The sequence below is a fragment of the Amblyomma americanum genome, chromosome 10, assembly GCF_052857255.1.
Source record: "Amblyomma americanum isolate KBUSLIRL-KWMA chromosome 10, ASM5285725v1, whole genome shotgun sequence".
NCBI classification, from domain to species: Eukaryota; Metazoa; Arthropoda; class Arachnida; order Ixodida; family Ixodidae; genus Amblyomma; species Amblyomma americanum.
In genome coordinates, this window is record NC_135506.1 from 3,103,096 (window position 1) to 3,126,214 (window position 23,119).

General features: G+C 44.9%; 1 protein-coding gene across 2 annotated transcripts in view; it reads left to right on the forward strand.

Annotated features, from left to right (window-relative positions):
- Positions 1-76: 76 nt before the first annotated feature.
- Positions 77-23,119, forward strand: part of LOC144106592 (uncharacterized) — a 30,580-nt gene continuing 7,537 nt past the window's right edge. The window contains exons 1-3 of one of the 2 annotated variants that reach the window (XM_077639438.1): positions 77-356; positions 4,195-4,412; positions 17,810-18,113. In XM_077639438.1, coding sequence (XP_077495564.1) covers positions 4,268-4,412; positions 17,810-18,113 — 449 coding nt within the window. In that variant the 5' untranslated portion in view covers positions 77-356; positions 4,195-4,267. Of the gene's footprint in view, positions 357-871; positions 1,005-4,194; positions 4,413-17,809; positions 18,114-23,119 lie in introns of those variants that run through there. The other variant, XM_077639439.1, reaches the window with a different exon arrangement.

Here is a 23,119-nt window from a genome sequence, read left to right on the forward strand (position 1 = left end):
TAAATACGTCTTTAGTTGTTCTTAGTGTACGTTGAGTGGCGCTAGGTGCTCGGCGGAAACGACTGTGACACGCCTCACTTCCGTTCTATGGCGGAGCAACGAGCGGAGAGTGAGCGATCTGTCAAGCGTCCGCTGCGTCCGCTATGAGTTGTTGCATGTTGATACGACTGTAGGCATTTAGTTCGCCGCTGCAGAGGTTGCTGCTCGCCGTGGGCTTCAACCTTGCCATTTCTGCAGCCGAACGGAAGCAGCGAGCGCTTCAGATGCAAACTTGTGTAGTGGAACAAGCCGGGTGGAGCAGCCTTGAGTGATGGATTCGAAGCCTCCGCGCTCGGGACATCACCGGTCACGTCAGGGTAAGATGCAGCAGCAGCTGCCCCATCCACGTTACATCCGTCCGCCGATATGCTGCTGCCCTCCGCGCCCGCTAGCATCAACAGGGGCCGGTTATAAAGGAAAATTTTGATTTAGCCGTCGTCGCTGCCATCGACCACGCATGATCTTCGCCTGTTAGCTTAATCGATTGCGGACAGCTGTAGCTCGTCGCGTAGCCGCGCGGCCTTGGTTGGAGGGCTCAGCTGCCTCCTCCCGTAGCCTTCGCGTCGCGTTTTCTTGGGAACGCTGGCCCAGCTGATGACATCGTGCTTCGCGAAGCTAGCTTGGCGTGTGGCCAGAAATGTCTATTCGCCATCACTCGTTTCACTCCCGCATCTGTCCAAACAGCATCAGCACGCAGGCTGTTGCCCTCTCCCTGGCGTGCGAACAGCACACCCCGACGGAGGATTCGCTGTCGGCGGCAGGAGAAACTACAGAGCGATAACGGAGTTGGCCGCGCCGGATCTGTCAGGGGAAAGTTGTCGCAGATAGGGGAGTTGATTTCGGCGTGAGAGATTGGCGTCGGAAACTGTTACTGCGATAGCAAGTTGACATCCAGCGGTGTTTGTGTCGGACACGCACGCTACTTCGTATGACTCAGGTGTACCGCATCGCTGTTTTATTTGCCGGTGAGTGCATGACCGGAGTTATCTCTCCACGTATTCCCAGTGCGGAGTTTTTGTCGCGACCACTTTATTCAGCTACATGCTCCACCGATGCAGTCTAGTCCTGCATTTAGCGCGGGAAAAGTGGACGGTGACCTAATGAGCTCGGCGTGTTTACGACTCAGAACGCTGTACGCTTACACCTCGAAGGAACTCAACTGCAGCACTTGTAGCGCTTCGTTTTTGATTTAGCATCTTGGGCCTCTAACTTCGGCGTTATAAACATGAGGAATCCATGAGTGTAAATGTTAATAAAAGTACAACAAAAAATTTTGAACAGTGGCGTTGTGGCTTATTTTGCTGGCATCCTCAGTGTTTGCGCATAATGTTACGAAGCAAAAGAGTAGTGCGCAAGAAAAGAAACAATAATAGAGGCCAGTAGGCTTGATAGCTACCTACTTTCTTGCCTTCTGAATGTATCATCTTTATTTTTCTTTTGCCACACTGCACCTTTCGTTCGAAAGCAAAATTTACAAGGACTCCGGTTTTACTGCCAAAGGCATTACTAAAAACATCACTACACATTTAGGCATATCACTAGACTCTTGGAGGGCCAAAGCAAACAAGGTAAGGTTTCAAACAGTTATAATTGTGTACCATTTCTCCTATTCATATGTGCATATAGCATTTAAACAGTATATGGGGCTTTATTGGTATGTAATTAAATATCTCCTCCTGGTCAGCGTTGAAACTAAACCAAAGTATAAGTAAAAGTGACTGTAATACTTTTGCTTCTACTAATGCCTGACGAACTTTCATCTAACCCTTGACTATACTAAACCAAAATATGTACATGGCAGACACTGTGCTAGCACAGGAACTCAACCACTCTTGCAAGGTCTCCAGAGTGCTCACTCTCTGCTGAGAAAACAAAATTGGATGCAGATGTGTCCAGGTGCAAGCGTGGATGTGTGACTGTAAAGTTTTTTTTTTTTTTTCCATCAAGATGCCATTGAGGAACACAGTTCACCACATGCTTAAAACGTCCAAAAGATTGCTTTGTCGGCCTGCTTGTGTGCTGCTCCTGATTATTCGTCATCCTGTGTGGCTTCTGTCTCTGCATGTAGGGCTTGATGCATCACTGAAAGTACCATGCCAGTAATGTTCCTATGGGTGAGGCCGGGCATGCTTTCAGTCACTGCTATTAACTGAGTGATGCACGTGTTTTACGTGCTGTGCTAAGTATGCCCCTGTACCTTTCAATATGCTGTAAGTGCATGTTTTGTAGTGGTTGCAAGCATCCCCTGGACCGCCGTTGAATCTTCCCTGCAATGAAAGGAGCTGTAAAGTTGCCATACTGTACGAAAGACCAGGTGGGGAATGTTAAATGAATAATTTTGAAGGTTGACTTTGAGAATGTTGCTTATTTGTACTTGTGAGGCAATGAAATATTTATTGTGTGACTCATTCTTTGCTAAATGTTAGCACGGTATGAAAAAATTACGTGAAAGGAAGACAGGACAATGCACTTCCATGAAATTTGGGTGACGGTGACGGCTGTTTAAAAAGTGGGTGATGAAACACATAGAAAAGGGCACGCAGTATGGAAAAAGATACTCAAGTAAAACACGTTGATGGGCGAGTTGATGCATATTTTTCGGTAAACGTTAGCGCAGCATGAAACAATCACATGAAAAGAAGAAAAGCGCGTCATCCTGTTTTTCTTTCACGTGATTGTTTCATGTTGCGCTAACGTTTACTTGAGAATACGCACCAACTCACCCATCAGCATGTTTTATTTGACTGTGACTCATTCTTCCTTGTCCGAAGAGCTTTTACCTTGGGCTCTGTTGAATTCAGGAAAAAGCAATTTGTCTATATGTTGTGAAGTCTGTTTTTTTTTAACAGTTGTGTAGCCCATGCCTCGGCAGAACGAAAATAAAAAAATTTATCAAACAAACTGAATGCATCATGACCCATCAGTGAAGTTGATGTTTAGTTGCATTCGTGTTCATGGTCAATGTTTCCATGCTTTTTTGGAAGCACTAGCTAGCGGTCCAAGGCCACCTGCATTACTTCTGCGAAATGCATCAAGAAGAAACTAATTTTATTAATGTGGCACATAGTTAGCCTAACTAACTGTGCATATTTGAGATGTACGGTTAAAGCATGTTTGGGTGTCTACTGTACTGTCCCATTCAACAATGTCAAGGTCTTACCAGGTAGTGTCAATAGCATGCATACATGCAAGTTACATTGTAAGTCCTTTGGCTGGAGTCTGGTTAACTCGTCTGGTAACAATTCAGGATGCACATGATGGGGCCCGAATCACACGCACTTCAGCATTCACCACATAGGTAGATTAATGGACTGCTGCTCTAGTAATGTGGTGCAACCGTCATTAGTTAACCATGTGTAGTGATATGATCAATTTCATTCCTTATAGCATTGCTGCGAGTATTGAGCAGGTTTAATGCTTATTTGTGGGCACACAGCTGGTTAAATGTTTTCAGCATCCTCAAGGTACAGATAGTACTGACATTACAGTCAGCATTTCCAGGTCTTGAGCGCAGGATTATTTACACTTCACTTAACCCCCTATACACTATAGGAAGGAGTCTATGCTTGCCACTGGATCTTTGGACCATTTGTATCAGAGCAGAGGCCGTATTTTGTGATGATTTGTTTTGTTTTCATTTCATTTAATCGTGACGGCAAATGTGACAAAAGCATTGAGAGATCGGGAAGCATACAACAGCCACACGCACGGTGGGACTGGTCGTGACACCACTATTATCGACCTACTGCTTCAACATCCACTTCCGCCCAGTCGAGGGGACCATGCTGTTCCAATTCGTCGCACTGCTATGGCACAGTTTCTATCCTCAGATGGGACTAGCACCGATACAGCTCATCAGGTGCGCAAATGCATCATGATACTTTGTCATTTGTCACCGCTGGCACCGGTCCAGCAGTGAAACATGGGCACCGGGTTTGCTTTTGTGGAAGTGGAATTTTGGGCACGTTTCTGCTGGCACCAGTGTTAACGTCGTCCCCTGCGGCCCATATTGCCAAGAGGCAGCGACCAGTAGCAGAGGAACAATTGAAATGAATTGAGTCGCTAAAAAATACGGTCCTGGGTGTGGTAAAACACTCTTTTCTCCAGTCATGGGCTCAAACGTCATCGCCTGTCCTTTTGTAATTGTTGATGCAGGATCCAGGGACATCCCTTGGCAGGCAGCAGGGGGGCAGCAGCAGCGAGCGCGTGTGCGCCGTGGTCTTCTGTGATGGCGGCTTCGGTGCACGCCTGCTGCCCGACACCGCTGCAACCACGCACTCGACGACTCTCTGCCCAGGCTGAGCTAGGCGCTGGGGGGCAGGCGCGCCCGCCCAGGCCACACAGCCATGTCACAACTGAGCAGCAGACCCCTGGTGAGTTATCGCTGCACCAAGGTTTGGTGTTCACATGTGATCAATATACAGCACCGTGTAAGTAAGCACTCTCCGGGTGCGTATCTGTCATCTTTCAGTGTCATTTCAAGTGCTGTTTTATTTGTTTGTTTATTTATTTATTTTACAGTACTGCAGGCCTTATTGTGTGCCCAAGCAGGAGTGGAAAAGACCAAAGTACAAAATTCATTTTAATCAAGCACAAAAACAGCAGCATACTGGGGACACATAAAATTACAGGAAGAAACATGCCATTATAAAGGGCACATTTAAAGAGCGCATTCAAATTTACTGGCATCAAATGTCTGTTTCGGGAGTGAATTCCAGTCCAAAATAGTACATAGACGAGAACTGTACTTAAGAGCACTGGTTTCTTTGAAAATGGTGAAGTACACATTGTTAATTTCCCAGGTGTGCATGTTAACAAAACTTCAAAAACGACCAAGAACCAGCCTAGTGTAAGCCTGTTTCTTTTGGTGTCAGTTTGAGCACCGTTACTTAAGTCTACATTATTATTGTCAAGGCTTCCATGTTAGTGAGCACTGAAACTTTGCCACTCAAGTTGTATGTCTGGAATGGTGTAGAAAAATACAAAAGTAATCTTGCTGGCATTTCCACCACCCTTCTCTTTATTGCTGTAGCATTATCATCATCATGTCATTTCATACCTGAGCACCTGCCTCCCTAGTCATTGCTGCCTGGATGTTATTATGGAAGCTGCAGGAACCTGAGCATTGAAATGTAAAACATAAGCACTGAAGCTTTGTACCTGAAGAGGCTTACCCAGAACGGCATAGAAGAATGTGAAACAGATTACTGCGGGTGTCATCCTGCTGACTAGCTCAGTGTAGTTGTAGCCCTTTGTTCTACCAGAGGTGTTGCTCTCATGCTAGCACTGTGCTGGAAACCAGGCATCACAGCAAATGTAAACATGGTACTGTTTGAAAAACAAGTACAAGATATTTTTGTGTGCAGCACTCACCTCCTGTGGGCCATGGATTTGGCATCAATATGGTGTGAACAAAGATTGTGTATAGCAACAGGAGTTGGAAATTGTTGGCAGAAACAGAAAGGAAGTACAAACATGAGCACAGAAAATATTGATCATTCACTTGAGCAATATTGAAATAAAATGGGGAATGAAAAAAGACAGGCTAGTCATTGAGTACTACTGCATTATCCAAACTACCCATAATGATCTTTGTAGCAGAAAAGTGTTATATTCTAATTTCATGCTTCTGCATTTTCTCTTTGAGGTTCCTTCTTACAGTTAACCTGATGATTTTTTACCACACTTCTGATTCATTTGTTTTAGATCCAGTCTGGATCCAAAAGTGGCCTGTAAAAAATTTAGTTTTTTAACGCTCAGAGATATGTCCATGGCTATTTGTAAACTTGAGATCTCATTAGCTCGAGCCCAACTCCAGCTTCCTTCGTTCATTCATTCAAATATACAGCAGGTGCCTTTCATCCTTTTGTCCAGTCTAGTCTTTTAGTGCAAAACACTATTGGTCTCCTAACCTGGAAAATGTCGGTGTGTGGCGAAGCCTGTGATGTTAGTCCTGTGATGCGGGCAATGCCAGGAAATAAACGAGCCTTTGAATGAGGGCGACCTTGGCCCACCTGGGGAAATAAAATATTACCGAGACTTGGTTTTGAACCCGCGGCAGAGCAAACAGATCAGCTTCGTTGGCCACTGCACAAGAGCGCTATGCTATCGCCACAGCCGATCACGCCTCATGTTAACCTGTAACACACTCTCGTGCTGTGCATTGCACGTCGTCTTCATCAACTATCATCTGTGCGCAAGTCACAAGGAAATGCGCTTTCAATCACGCTTTCAGATACGTGGCATCACTGTCCACCTGCAAAAACCTGCTTTCTGACAATATTTTAGTGGTTAGCAATGCTAAACCTCCAACAATTTCTTCTTTTTCTTTTTTGCAATTTCGTGCGAAAATTTTGGAGCAGTTCACAGAAATAAACTTTTGTGGGATGGCTGATAGCCTTGTCAGTCACTCTGGAAGCATGTAAAAGCTTCACACATAAACACTGCTTCTTGCTGTTATTGTAGACATGCTGATGAGAGAAATGTTAGCATAATCAAAGAATGTACATCTGTCTTTTAGAAAACCTAGGCTAATGCCAAAGAAAGTGTGGCTACTTCAACACGTAAACTCCTTGTGACAATGCAGTTGTTGATGGACCAATGTTTGTTACAAATTGCAAGCTATTGGTGAAAATTAAGGCATCACAAAAATTGTGTTGTTTATGGTATGGATCTGGCATGAAGGCTCTTGCAAAAGCAGTTTCACCAGATTGCTTAAGGGGGGAGCCTGGTCTTGAAAGAAGTTGTTTATACGTGAAGTTACAGGTAAGAAATCGTCAGTGAAAATATATATTTGTGTGCCGATTCTAAATATGGACATTTAATTTCACGTAAAACAATTCCTTGAGCACTTGTGTAATTTTTATGTATGTATTTTGTGAAGAGCTTTGAAAAAAATCTGCTGCGGGGAACTTGCTGAATTGTATGCCATTCGGTTCTCTTGATACCAAGGAATGCAATAAGGGTGAATTTGTTTTCCTGCCTATCATAGAACTTCAGTTATAGGGTTTTGAAGTTGACGCTTCAGAAATGCGAAGAAAAGTGTGTGTTCCAGCTCTTGAAGTGGCAGCTTCAGTACCCTATAACTCAAGTTCTACGACAGCCAGGATGATAATTTTATCCTTATTGCATTCCTTGGTATCAAGAGAACCCAATGGCATACATTTCAGCGAGTTTCTGTGAACAAATTTTCTTCAAAGCTCTTCGCAAAACACTTGCATAAAAATTACATAAGTGCTCAAGAAATTGTTTTAGATGAAATTAAGCGACATATTTGGAATCAGCGCAGAAAAATACGTTTCCTGAAGATTTCATAATTATGATTACATTAGTAAAATTTTGTTTTCAAGACCAGGCTCCCCTCTTAAGGTGAAAGTGTTATACTGAGTGACTGGTAAAAGTGGAATTGCATTTTAAGCCCCCAGCAGTCTAGAAAATACTGAATATTCAAAAACATTAAGAATTTTCTGCCCTGCGGTCATGTTAGAAAACCAGATGTCAAAATTTATTAATCGTACATGTTCGAGTGTTTAAAGTGGACAAAACTAATACCTTAGACTGGTACGCAGAAGATATTTATCATATGCCACCTAGTATCCCACATATCCGCATTATTGCAGAGTTATATTTTTCTGTGCATAAAGCTCCTGAATGGGTTAGAGCACTTCTGCTGAAGTATTACAACTGAAATAATCACACAATATAGATTGATACCAATTTCATTAAGATCGGTTGAGCTGTTAATCAGTAAAGCCCGTTCCCCATTCCCATGCAGTTAGAGAAGCCATACTTTCCATAGAAAAAAAGTGTCCAAAATTTAAAAGAGTGAGTAATCTCTTTCAACTTAGAAGTTTGATATTTGTAATGTGGTGTATACTAAACTATTGTTAGCATCCGTCAGTAATACTGTATAAGTGGTTCTTCTATATGTTATGCCACCTCAGGTCAACACTGATGAAAAAGTCAGCATGCTGAGCAAAGGGAACTTTGCTGGGGAAGAGCTGTTGGAAAAAAGCATTAGAACAGGTCGACTTTCATCTGGGCTGTAGTAATGCATACTCTTCTTTGGCACATCTAGGGCAACTAACTCTTTAACAGCATACTTTAAAGTACGTGGCTTTACACCCGGTATTTTAACACTTGAGTTTTGTTGCCTGCTGGACTGTATGGCACTACAGCTCTTCACTGCTAGCTCTAGAGCAATGAGTTGGCTCAGTACTGAGCTAATGAAACTGAGCTTCAAAAATGAGCCCAGCAACAAGTATTTTTTATTAAGAAAAATTCAGGCAGAAAAACCTGTCAATGACATGAAAAATGGTGAAGAGCGAAACCGTGCCTGTTGTCTCCGTCTTTGCTCCTTGATATCTTGATCTCTGAGCAGCATTTGTTTTGTGTCTGTCTCGGCTCTCATTGTTGTAATTGCACTGAAGAATGTCTCTGTGCAAATTAGATCACAGGGCATGCATATTCGCAGAAAAGATGAAGCTAATTCATGGTTTTCGTCTCAACTTTCTTGGCCGCACTTGGCTTCAACATAGGTTTGTTTTTTTTTGTCAGCTGTGTTTGTACATGCAGGTCAAAATGTCAGTTTTCTGGGTTTTCAATCCTTATCATTCGCTGTGTATACAATGTGTTCAAAATTAGATTTTACTGATCTTTTTTTAAATGTGAAGCACTAGGCGGAGACAAATTGAGGTAATAATTGTCCCCATAACTTGAGTAATTAACTAAAATTTATTAATTAACTTTTTATTGGCTGAAGTTAGCGTGCATGTTTATATTGAGAACTTGGAAGCAGTTGCTTTTGAGGGCTATTCCATTTTGTACAATTTTAGTAACGCGCCTGTGTCCTGAGATGCGCACGACTAAAATTTCGTCCCGGTTCGTCTAATTACGCATGCCAGACAGCGGCTCTCAGCGTGAATCACCTCCCTCGTGTGACGCAGCTGTTGAGTATGGCACTCCGTCTTGCTAGAGTGGGCAGCGAGCGGCGACACGGACGACTTTTCGTTCCGGACCTGCGTTTTCCTTCTTGGCGATCGAAACCGATTATTGATTGTGGTTATTATTTGGTAGAGGCTGGGCGGCGGGGAGCAGGGGGGGATATGGGTTAGCTCTGCCCGATAATTGCCTCCATCTAAGGGGAAACCGATAAACCACTGTTGAGTCGGCGATAAGGGAGAGGTATTTCTTTAAGCGATCACATCTACAGGCCCACTCTAGCAAAACGGAGTGCCATACTCAACAGCTGCGTCACACGAGGGAGGTGCTTCACGCTGAGAGCCGCCATCTGGCATGCGTAATTAGACGAACTGGGACGAAATTTTAGCCATGCACATCTCAGTACACAGGCGTGTAACTAAAATTGTGCAAAATGGAATAGCCCTCAAAAGCAACTGCCTCCAAGTTCTCAATATGAACAACCACACTAACTTCGGCCAATAAAATGGTAATGAATGAACTTTAGTTAATTACTGAATTTACGGGGACAGTTATTTTCCCAATTTGAGTCCGTCCTGGCCGCATTACAACATGCAAAAGCGGCATTAGCTTGCGGCGTTTCACTTTTTTTTTTTAATCAGTAAAGTCTAACTTTGAACACGCTGTAGATGGTCCTTCCAACCGGGTCAGGCCGAGTAAACCCTCCCCTTCATGTATATGAGGCTATTGTGATTGAAGCAGTAGCTTAAATCCCCCTCCCCTCACACACACAGGCTGATTTGCTGCAAGCATGGGTGGATGGTATACTTTTGGAATGCACTACTAGTTCCACTTGTCACCTTGTTTCATGATACAGTTGACTGCATGTTCCTTGGGTTTTGTATTAGTTTACCTTTTCTCTTGTTTGTGTGCCAACGAAGTGTCCAGCATAGCAGTGAAGGCAATGAACATCCATTTCTTATAATGAGCCGCATTTGTCAAGTTTCCTAATAATAAATGCAGACATTCGTTGTTACATTCGTTGTTTTCCTGTGGCACATTCACTGCCTACCTAAGCATGAGTCCCATTACATTTATTTGACCAGGATTGATTTGAGAGAAAAAAGATAGGACACTGTACTACAGGTTCCACCTGTAGTACAGTGTCCAGACAATGAAAGCCAGGAGGAGAACGGGGCAAGACAAACTAGCGCCACGCGTGGAGTCCCCGAATCCGATTAGCTGGTCGCACTTGTCGCCACGGGTGTGTGTCGTCGGCCCGAATGAAAAACAGTCGTCACGGCCGCCCTTTACAGTCGCCACCGGACGAAAGCTCGCAAATTTTACACGAGGGGAAGAGGGAGCGTATCCGCGTGCCACGGGCGCGGTAGTTATCCATTGTCGTCGCTGCAGCTGCTGCTGTTCCCATTATTTATTTTGTACTTCTTTTTCTCGTAAAACCGTGCAGGGCTATGGAACCTGTGACACGCAATGAGGCTCTCGCTAGGCGCGCAGTGAAAAGTGGCGCCAAGTCAGCATTGCTTCCGCAGCATTTTTTTTTTTTCTGCGCCCGATAAGTTCGAAAATATTTTTCTTTCCTCGCGAGAAGCAAGGTGATGATGATTTTAGATTCGGTGGATTTTGTCGCAGCGGTTAGTCACAAGCTGCCGCCCTGCGGCAGCGGCGTTCGTTGCCGTCATGGAGAGCAGACGACGCAAACTAGCGCGCGTACTACGCCGCAGCGAGTAGGATTCGCCTACGCCAGCTTCCTCTCGTACAGTACTGCACGGTTTTAGTGGTGAGTTGGTTTCAGCGTTGCAAACGTGTTGGCTGCCGTTTGCCGCGTCCGCTTCAAGGCGCAACAGCTGCACGCGACTGGCAGCGCTCCTCATTGTGCAAATGGTGTCTGTGTGTGCCTTCATTCTTTGGTGTCATATTTTTTTTTATTATTTTTTCCTTGACGTTTCCCGGAGTGCCGAGCGTCCGGCAGCGCTGTTTGACTCCCCTCACTGTCTTTCTTTTTGGGGCCGACGCGGGCGCTGGACCGGAGCGAAGCGACGGCTGCGCTAACATTGCTCTGCTCGCCGCCACATATCCTCCGTCGGTTCTCTCGGCTAGAACGGCATGAGTTGAGGGAGGCACGGGTGGGAGGAAAAAAAAAACAAAACGGTCGTAAACCAGCGAGAAGATGTGAGTGCACTGTGCGCTACAAAGAAACGTGCAGCCAGCCAGCAACGGCGGGCGATCGCGCATTCTCGAGATCAGCGAGTTCGGTGACAGGACTTTTTTTTTATTTTTTCTTCGTCTGCCGGGAAAGACCGTCAGCTAGCGTAGCGCTGCGCGCTCGAGTCACTGGCCAGACAGATGATCGGCTGCTCGAAGCCTCGGAACGAAAAGAACTCTCCTTTCGCCGCCGCTGGCTTGCGCTGCCTTGCACACACCCGCGCGCCGATAGCTTTGCGGTGTACGCGCCGATCGACTGCTCTGACGGTGATGGTGGTGGCGGTGCTTGTTGCCTTTTCCGTGGCTGGACACGCGCGTCGCGTGCCGGACACGTGCGCGAACTAGGCCGTGCAGCGCAGGAGCGAAGCTAACGAGGCGTGCCTGGGTCATCTTGCTCGCTTTTGCGCGCCAAATGACTCCGGCATGTGGGCGGACCGAGAACATTCTCCTTCCCCGAAGACCGCGAACGCACATGATATGCGCCTTACCGCCGGGAAAACGGAAATCCTCATGCGCGGCACGCGAGCCCTGCTATCGGATCGGGCGCAACTTTTTTAGTGCCTGCGTTATACCCCTTCCCCAGCAGGTATGCGCGAACCTCCCCCGTTTCATTTTTTTTCTAATTTCTAAATCCTAGTTTAAAAATTGGAGGACGCTTAAGCTTCGTCTTTAATAGTGGGACGCGACAGCGTGTCGCAGCGTTGCCGAGGAGTACACGGAACGCCGTCGCCCTTCGGCAGGACGTGAGGCCCTTTAGATAATTTAAGGGAAGACGCCTGTCTCACATACCTCGGCGGACACCCGAACAGGGCCGTAAGGGAAGGAAAAAGGGAGGGAAGGGATGGGAGGGCACAACCAATTTAAATGGCCGCCATCTTGGATTCGAGAAACTGAAACTATACTGTCACTTCATCCCCTGACGTCATACTCACATAGTTCCACCTCCATACACCATATTGGACCATGACGTCATATTGGCACCCGACAGGTGGTTGTTTCTACAATGCTATTGTAGATGGCGCTACAAGTCTCAATGCGAGATGTGCTGTTTTCTAGTTGCTGCCACAGATGGCGCTGTGATCTCAGGGTGGTAGCAGACCACACGAAATCTCGAAACGTGATGATTAAGGGCTAATGCTCTTAAAATGTTCTTGTAGTCTGTAAAGCTAGACAGCCAGATATTGAGAGGACTGAGCCTTCCAGTAGCTCGGGGTTTTAGGAATAATAAAAGCAAAATTAACACATCAGCGGTAGAGACGAGCAAGAGAAGACTGGAGTACAGGTGGCGTAAAAGCAGAATGAAGAAGTTGCACAAAACGTCACAGAAATATAGGTAATATAGCTCAAAACTTGAAAAACAGCCTTTAATTGTGGGGGAGTTAACAGAACAGGGTTCAAAGTTAAGGTGGGGGCAAAGTACAATATAAAACAGTTAACCATCTTAATTACTAGGCAAGGTGGCCACCGCCCCGACACAAAGCTAATGTGAACAGGGTTTTAGGGGTAATGAAAGCGAAATTAGCACATCGGCTGTAGAGACAAGCAAGAGAAGACTGGAGTAAAAGCAGACTGAAGAAATTGCACAATACGTCGCAAAAATATAGGTAATAAAGCTTAAAACTTGCAAAGCAGCCTTTGATTGTGGGGGGAATTAACAGAACAAGGTTTGGGGGGAGGGGGGGGGGGGGGGGGGGGGGCAAGTACAAAACAAAACAATTAACCATTTTAATTACTAGACAAGGTGGCACTTGCCATCGCCCCAATACAAAGCTAATGCGAATAGTTGTCTACGGTTTTGTCGTAGTGTTGCATAACTCGCGTTAAAAACGAGAAAACGCTGCATTCGCCCGTAATGCTACCATCCAAACCATTCTGGTTCAGACTGCTTAGACCTTCTGCAGAAGTTATCTTGCTGGTTGAATGCTTGCCAAACCATGAAACACACAACTTCTTACAAACGTCCTGAAACAGCTACGAATGACTACACATCTTGAGCTATATTGATACGTCTCCAAGACATCTGTATCTAGAAGTTTACTCAGAAATGTTTTTAAATTGTCTCACTCAAGACAGTGTGAACAACACACTTTAAAAAGTTCTAGTATTTGGCAAAAAACAACAGCCATCAAGTTGAGAGTTGCCACCATGGTAGAAGCATATAATACAATCACATCAAGCATTTCTGACCATGTTTTATTCAGGCCATTAACCTGCCGCAGTGGCAATTAATGTTTGGCTGCTACGCACAGGCACACGGGATCAAACCCCAGTTGTGGCAGCCGCATTTAGTGGAAGAGAAATGCCAATCTCTCATAGCTCATGCGCAGCTTTAGGACATTAAACCCTGCATACATTCATGCGTACATATTCCAAGTCACTACATTTAACAGTGAAAGCCTGGCTTGCCTTTAAAGGAACTTATAAGTGACGAAAACGTTTACAAAATTGGGTTGGAAATGAAAAAAAGATTTTGCTTTATATTGCCAGAATTGGGCCTTCTTATGCCAATTAAGCGAAGATTTGTAAATTTAATTTGGCGTTGAGCATTGCATAAATCAAGTTGAAGTAAGTCTGGGGTGACGCTTCACTATCATCTGTGTATCCCACCAAGTGACAATATCTTTGTAAAATTCAACTTATTTGTTGTGAAATGATAAATATGTTTTCCTTTAAAATGTGTTACTTAAAGTGTTACGTATCATAGCCTCTTCATTGCTTCTTTCAGTATAAACGAAGAGTACAGGACAAAACCGTGTCTCACCATTGCTGCAATATCTTTGCATGTGAAATCTCAAGTTAACTCTACACCGTGCTAAAACTGTCTAATTAGTGTTTGGCTTGCTGTGGCCATATTAGTTTCTGGTTCCTTACTTTTGCTGGCATGGCACCACTATCATGCTAGCTAAAAGAACAAGCACAAGTACAGAACAAGCACATCCACTAATTGAAAAATCCTCCAGATAAATCTTCCATGGTATTTTTATGGAACTTCGTGTGACTGGTCACTTAGCTCACTAAGGTTTCGGCTGCGCAAAAATAAAATTTGAATCCTTAAAATTCAGTTCCTGGTCCCTTTAAACACTGATCAGATCTTAAGCCCTCGGAATACCTTCTGTAAACAGGCGGTGAATAGCATTGGCGAGATCGTGTCTCCTTGGCTGACTGCCTTTCTTGGAATTTTATTGCTGACTTTATGGAGGACCATGGTAGCTGGGAACAGTTGGGACTATGGGATTGGGAACAGTTGGGAATAAGAGTTAATGGAGAATACCTAAATAATCTGTGATTCGGTGATGACATTGCCTTGCTGAGTTACTCAGGAGATGAACTGCAAAACATGGATCTATAAGTTAGACAGACAGGGCAGAATTGTGGGTCTAAAAATTAACATGCGGAAAACCAAAATAATGTTCAACAGTCTAGCAAGGGAACAGCAGTTCACATTTGGCAGCGAGGTGCTGGAAGTGGTAAAGAAATACACCTACTTCTGTCACTGCTGGCAGGTAGCGGCAGCTGATCCGGATCATGAGAGGGAAATAACTAGAAGGATAAGAATGGGGTGGAGTGCATGTGGCAGGTTCTGTCAGATCATGAATAGCAGGTTACCGATATCCCTCAAGAGGAAAGTGTACAACAGCTGTATCTTACCGGTACTTGCCTATGGAACAGAAACGTAGAGGTTTAATGAAAAGGGTTCAGCTTAAGGACAACACAGCAAGCCATAGAAAGAAGAATGATAGGTGTAATGATAAGAGACTGGAAGCAGGCAAAGTGGGTGACAGAACAAACGCGTGTTAATGGCATCCTAGTTAAAATCAAGAGGAAGAAATGGGCTTTGGCAGAGCATGTAATGCAGAGGCAAGATAACCGCTGATCCTTGAGGGTAACGGAGTGGATTCCAAGAAAAGGTATGTGTAGCAGGGGGCGGCAGATTAGATGGGCGGATGAGATAGGAAGTTTGTAGGCATAGGGTGGGCGCAGCTGCCAAAGGACAGGGTTAATTGGAGAGACATGGGAAAGGCCTTTGCCCTGCAGTGGGTGTAGTCAGGCTGATGATGATGATGATATCCTAAGGGGGGACGCAGCAAATAAAAGGGCAAATTTGGCAAAAATTTTCGATATCAATTTTTTTTCGTAACCTTTGGTGTTCATCTTTCTCAAGACAAAAGATTATACCGAAATATGCAGTACAAATTTAGAAAAGAAAAATATGCAGTACAAATTTAGAAAAAGACATTTTGTTTGATATGTGGTCTTTGAAAATTGTGAGTGAATTGCGTTTCTAGGGGTCATGGTGCATCGTGAATTCTGCGAGTTTTGACAAGTGCGCGCCGCCATCTTAGTATCTCATAAAGAAGACAGAACAAATCGGAGCTTCCACTGGTTGCAATGCCGCACTTGTTTGACAAAAAGCAAAAGCATCTGAGGAGGTAAATGAGGGAAGCAAGGGAACAAACTTTAAGCTTGATTTTCGCAGCTTCCACTTTTTCTGCTATTGCTGTCTAATCCCATGGTGATGATGATAGTGAATTTTTATGGCGCAAGAGCATCTGCGGCCAAAGAGCGCCATGGCACAAGGTATTTTTCATATGCACAAGGTGGGGTCAAAGACCCATTTCCCAAGCATTTCACCCTGCTTAAACCGAGCATCAGGCCAGGGGAAGCTTGTACCCATTGTATCACCGGTGGGTAACCGGCGGCACTGGGGATCGAACCCCACACCTCCCACATGCGAGGTGGATGCTCAACCACTAGGCCACCGCTGCGGTCGCTATCTAATCCCTTCAGCATTTCGTAACGAATGACTGTAGAAGGATTCTGTTTCTTGCACATGAATCCTGAAACGTTGAGGAGTGCAACAGAGCTCTGTACACTTCCAGTATTTTGATATTTTTGTAAAAAAACGTTTTAATGTAAATATGCACATGCTGAAGTTTAACTTATATTTTCATGATTACTGAGCATGTAAAAAAAGGACTAATAGCTTAATTGCGCAGAACAGGGCTTTGTGAACGTGCTGGAATAAAGAACCTGTGCTCTTTCACCTTAATTATGTAACACCTTGGGGATAACTTTACGAGGGTGTTAATTGTGTTTGCTCCGTAGATGTACCAGCTAGCTTAAAGTGAACTTTCTATAATTAGTATAAAAGGTTACATACCTGCGCCACAATTGGTTGCATTTCATGCGTAATTCACGGAAAAAGTTAATTGCTGCATCCGCTGTGAAAAAAAGAGGCTGGTGGGTGCACAAATAGGAGTCATGATTATGGCATTAGAAAGCTGCACCATACTTGATAGAGCGCTCAAGCACTGTACGCGGCATGAAAACACGGTAAATGCCACATACAAGACCTCAAAAGTGAGCCTATAATTTACAATATATTTTTTAAAATTCGCACTTCCACGCAGTGTTGGGCTTTTGCTCGATTCCACTCCCAATGCATCATGCAGCACTTGTTATGTCAGCAGTGGAGGAGTACATTGGTTGGCCGTGGCCACTCTAGCAGGTTGGGAAGCTCTGCCCCTTGGGGGTTCCTGCGCAGGTCGGCAGCCGGCGGAGGAACGGCGTTTCAACTTGCAAAAAGTGACGAGAGGAGAGAGAAAGGTGCAAAGACTTGGAAATTCAAATTTTGACTACAGATAACTGAGCTTCTGCAAAACACATTAAAAAAATTTTTCTGGAGGATATTTATGAAGCGGCATCCTTTAACATCCTAGGTGTACTGCAACTTTATTGAGAGCCTCTTTCGAAGCCCCTTTATATATATATATATGCTTTGGCTGCACAAGGGTTTCTGGAAAGGTCTTGGAGCAGAACAAAAGAGATAAGGATCAGAAAGACGTAGTGCCATTGGGGCACTCCAAGACTTTGTCAGAAGAAGGAAAGCACTGTTCTGTACATAATTTTTATGGTCATAAAGGCATTTTACAAGAAGGCATGGCTAGGGCACATAGAGCAGCGACCTCAAATGAGAGGCCTCGTTTTTGCTAGTTGCGGGCCTTTCAAAGACGTAGCATTTCCCAGGCTGGATAAATCCCAATAGATAGGGAGGCTAGGCCGGCTGATAAGAGATAGTCCTGTAAAGTTCACAGCGGTGCACAGTCACACCGTTGTGCCTACTGGTGACCAAGGAACCACGCACTAGTGAGGAGGCAGCTACACTTTCTAAGAGGATGCTGTCACCACCATGGCATGTGTTGGGGCTATGAGGACAACTATGTGGGTCCACACATGGTCAGCATGTGGTTAGCACATGGTCTACTCATGTCAACACAATGGCTCCACTTTGGCTGGTCGCAATGGCAAGAAACTACGTGTTAGCCCATAACAACCCTAAACAGTATTACAAGTTGCTAAGCAACAGTAGAAGAGAGGAAGGAAGATGGTTCTTCTAAAGGCCAAACTCTAACAGGGGGAAAGAGTGAAGCCTCACTTCGCTCAGCATCTTGACTAGGGCACTTGTCAGTGACTGAGGCCTAAACAAAGCACTTGAGGGCCAGTGCCTCTGTTTCTCTGTTGACACCTGCGTGCAAGTTCATTTTCATTGCTGATAAAGGTGCCCCTAGCTTTGCAGCTGGCACAGCTGAACTAAGTGCCTCACTGGGATTGTTGGCGGGTGCCACAGGTGAGCAGCGCCGTAGCGCGGTGGAACGTTTGGAGGAGACCAAGGCGCAGTACGTCAAGTCGGAACGGGTGCTGGACAGCCGTCAGGGGCTGCGCAGCCGTCGTCCAGAGGGAGCCGTGTTTGAGCCCCCGCTGCTGGCGCGGTCTCCTTCGGCCTATGAACTCGTCGAACGTCTCAGGGCATCACCGCCAGCGGCACTGCTTGCACGGGCCCCCTCCCTGAAGCTTCGGCGTGCACCGTCCCCTCCCATGCGTGCTCGGGCTCTGTCCGAAACGCAGGCAAGGCGCCTGCTAAGACCAACCAGGTGAGGGGCACAGCTGGTGCAGCATTCATTTATTGTGCCAACTCATAGGACCATGTTTCCTATTTGTGCGATGTCAATTTTGTTTGCATAATACACTAGATGCAGCTGTCACACTGCTTGGCCAGAATGGAGTGACATCATATATGACGAAATAAATGGCTGCGCAAATCAGGACACAGACAAGAAAGAGACACCACATGCGCACATATATGACATTGGTCAGAGCGGAGTGACATCACATATGACGTGACGATGTGCCATGCTGATTGGCAAAAATAGCAATCACTGATTCGTCCAGACACAATGATTAAGGACCTCTGTTTTCCTGTGATGCCACAAAAAATCACTAATTAAAGTACTTTTCATGGAAGTTTGTGTTGGCAGCCAAATTATCATTTTTGATACTGTTGTTGTCAAGGGCATCAGTAGGAACAACAAAATGATGAAAAAATAACTAGTTTACTGCATTTACACAAATACAACACTGGGGGAGTTTGAGATGTCAAAAAATTCGAAATTATTACAATTGTAACGAAAACCTAAACCTTTCAGGCTAACCATAGCTGAAGGATGATCGGCCGCAAGTCAGGTTTCTAACAGAAAAACGGTTGGAGTTTGCAAGCTTTCCTAGGCTTAGTCAAGAATCACCAGTCCTATCTACTTAGTGGCAAATGTACCTGAAAACAGCTCGGCAACTGACATCCAGTGACAGAAACCACACACCATTTCTTTCTAAGCAAGATAAACAACGTGAAGATTTTGAATGGAAGAAGTGAGAAGTGACCCCAGTGCTCTTTCATTGCAGTTGTTATGGAAACCTTGTACCAAACAACTGCCATTCTTTGAGGGAATGTATCTCGAAGCAGTACAGCAGTACTTGATGATGAGTTACAACACCCACCTTCAATTTTCGAAGATAGACCTCTGTAGCATGCAAGGCATGTGCTCAGAAAATAGTCTTGCATGTTTCTTTCATGTCTCATATGCTTACCACAGAGTTTTGGGGTTGCGTCCTATATTCTGCTCCATGGGTTTTGGAATTTTCCTCTGCAGAATGTTTGGCAGCTTAACAATGGCATTAATCACGACATTGCGAGGCATTCGCTGCTGATTACCTGTGGTGCTGATGCAAGTGTGGCAGCATGGATTGAACAGATATGCTACTCCCCTACCAAAAGTTACTAAACACTGCAACTGGCATTGGTATTTCGCACCACCCCAGCCTTCGCTAAAATTCACATTACCAGGAGGGTAAGGGCGCAGTGAATTTTTTTTTGTGATCATTGTAAACTGTGAACTCAAATTTTGTTCATCTCTATTTCAGTCAAGCAAACTACATTGCGTCTCTTACCACATTTTGTTTTGTGTGTGTGTGCGTAGGCCTTGTTTCACCCCAGCCAATCACACTGAGTCGCACAAAATCAGTTGAGTCCTGTGGGGTACCACAGTCTCGCAAGGGCCTTACCTGTACTTGAACCATTATCAGTGATCATAAAGCAAAGAAGGTTATTCGGTGCTAGTCAATCCAGTAGTTTCACTGTCAGTCAGTGCACTTTGGGTCGAGCTCTGAGTTCATTTGCACTATTGCGCAAAGTGACTGACAGTGGGTTGCTTTGTATCTGAAAAAGGCAAAGGAATGCTCTGACTTCATAATGAGAAATGTGATAGTGGAGATTAGCATGCAGCAGTCTATTACAAGATAATAAATGCCAGTGTTCACTGTAATTTGCACCCATTTCACACTTGCATTTTCTTCAGACCGTGGCATGGGTTTTTTTTTTTCTTGCAGAGCATCGCGGTAGCATAATGCGATAGCATTAGAGTTGTCGTCGCACCAATACCCCGCTGGTGTCCAAGACGAAATTCGCCGATTGGCCGAGAGAGATCACATAACCTTGTGATATCATCACAATATGCCCACCACTTTATGAGCAGTCTAGTTTCTAGACAGCACAGCAACCTAGGTAGACTATCAGAATCGGAAATCTGGAAAAAAAAAAGGCAATTTAGCATACTTAGGTTAGATGTAAATTAGGTGCGCTAGCACTTTGGCTTTCACTTCGGTTTTGGTTCGAGGCTCGGTTTTCAAGGTCATGTAAGCTTCAGACAAAGATCAGCAAAATCAGTGAGTGAGGGCCTTAGTGCTTGCGCACTAAAACTGGAGTACACTTAAGGTAGGGTATGATGCAGTAGTGTTAAAGGGTTAATGCCCATATGTGCAGAATTGGTCATTCTGTACTTTACATTCATAGATCACTGGGAGTTCTCATACCACTTCTGGCACAGTGGTGCAGCAGTTAAGCGATGCACCACTGCCCTGCGACGGCAGGTGCTGCCATCAGCGGGGCTTGTGGGACCCAGTTTTCTCTTCCCGAGCAACCTCGCGTAACCAAACATTAATTGATCTGCCGCCGCCTGCCACGATGGGGAGGTTGTGATGATGTCACAAGGTCACATGACCTAGGTGGCCCACCTGCCACCTAGACAGACAGACAGTGACAAAATTAGCGGCCTGCATCGCCAGCCCAACAGTGACAAAATCTGTGACTGGGGACCTTAGTGCCCGCGCACTAATATGTGATATAAGCAGGTGTCGGCACTAATACCACAGTGGCTTAATGGTTATGGTGCTCGGCTGCTGACCCAAAAGACACGGGTTCAATCCCGGCTACGGTGGCTGCATTTCGATGGAGGTGAAATGCTAGAGGTTCGTGTACTGTGCGATGTCAGTACATTAGAGAACCCCGGGTGGTTGAAATTTCCGGATCCCTCCACTATGGCGTCCCATATAGCCTGAGTCACTTTGGGGCGTTAAACCCCGTAAAACCAAACCATATGTCGGCACTATCACAGCATAGCAGATACCTGCTACTGCAGCTAGCCTTCTGAATTTGGCAGTTGATGGGCCAAAAAATTGCAAAGATGCTGACGTAAGCACACAGAAGTTGAGACAGAAGCTGCAACAAATGTGAAATGCAGTGCTGTCACGTTCCACTCTTAAAAAGTGACTTAAAGATCCTTATAGTTTTTTGCTGTGAGCTTTGCCAGTTTTTCACCCAAAGTTTTCTGTGGTACCTGTTTAAACAATTGTAAACCAACTCGAAGAAACTAGTGAAGCGGAAGCCCATCAAAGAGTTAGCGCATGAGGGCAAGTAAAGGAATTCAGGACCTTGCTGCAGAACAGATATTCGGCTTTAACTGAGGAAGATGACCTTAATGTTCAAGAAATTAATGACAGTCTCACAGCTATCGTTACAGAGTGCACAGTAAAAGTAGGTGGTATTGTGACTGCTTTTTTTTTCCGAATAGTAGCAGATATCTTACCGATTTTTCTTTTACTGCTGTCACTGTTGCCTGCCGCCGGCTCCCAGGCCTCGTCAAGCTGTCCCTACAGCTTTTTGCCTGGGAGACTGTCAACATTGTAAAGTGTTGAAAATAAAGGTGAATTGAATTGAATTTATGTTGTCGTTTATTATGTTTTTTTATTTATTTATTAGGCTCTCAAAGGCCTCATTAAGGGGTGGGCAAGGGAGTATGGCAGTTATGACAAAAAATTATTTTCAGTGGCAGTCTTGAACGGTGTCTCTCATAGCCTGAGTCTCTTTGGGATGCTAAACCCCATGGAACCAAAACCGAAACTGGCTGAAGATGATACTGGCAAGCTCTCTCAGGAGAAGAAAGATCTGATGAAGAGATGCTAAAGCATAAAAGCCTGTAACCCCAAACACAGAATACAACTGGCAGAGTTATCAAAGCTAATCAATAAGCGCAAGGTAGCCGACATAAGGAAATTCAATATGGATAGAATCGAACATGCTCTAAAGAACAGAGGTAGCCTAAAAATGGCGAAGAGAAAACTAAGCATAGGCAAAAATCAGATGTTTGCGTTGAGACGAGGGCAATGCCGTTAGCAATATCGATAAGATCGTTAAAAGCAGCCAAGAGTTCTACGCAAACCTATACAGTAGCCAATGCACAATCACGACGTTAATGAGAGAAAAAAGAGCGCACAGCATTGGGACATTTGTCTGTTGGTACCATCAGATACAACGCATGCGAGCACCATTGTGCTACCTACTCTCGCGCTGTAGTGCCTGTAATCATGAAACAGTGAATCCGTGTGGAAAAAAAAAAGGATGTTTATTTTTTTTTATTTTTAGATCAAAGCATGCTCATTCTTGTTCTCAGTCTGTGGTAATTTTACTTCTTCAGGTACTGCATAGAGTTGAACCTGGATATATTAAACTCAAAGGAGGTGGAGAAAGAGATCAACATATATATGAGTAATTCGATCTTCAAAAATGGCAGTAGATAAGGTTATCTGCAACCAACAAGCAAAAATACATTGCACCCACACTAGCGATCCATTTGTTGCAGCAACGCGCCACCCACCGGCGTGATAACCTTCTTCTCATTGAAGCCAAAGCAGACAGTGCTTTGGAACTAGCCACTGCCTATCGTAAGGTGTATACTCCTGTTACCTGTACACTATAAATAGAATAATCTCATTAAAAGTAAGGTACACTTGGTTTCCGCAATGCCTTCAACAGCGAAGCAAGCCAGGCAAGAGCCAGTGCTAACTTTAGGTTGGCTTCTCCACATGACAGCAATGTGATGTGGAAAATGAGTACAAGAGACCAAAGAAAGCCTTCAAGTACATCTCACGGCAGGCGGGCTGTGAGCCCGCCTGCCGTGGCAGTGTCGTGAGCCTCGACACCACTCTGTCGCGGCAGATAGTGCAGCAATGCGGTATTGCTTCACTCCGCCACGCGTTGCAGATCCCGCAAACTTTTGCTGCCGACAGTACATGCAGAGTGGTTGCATTCAGCTCATAAAGGTGCCTGAAGCATTCAGAGGCAGAGTTTTAGAATTATAGCAATGACGGAGGATACTGTTGTATTATGACAACCTGCCGATCCAGCAGGGGCGTTTTTAACGGCTGTTAATAAACATGCTGCGGCCGGCTGGGAACAGCACTGAACACCTGCACTGAACAGCTGACATTG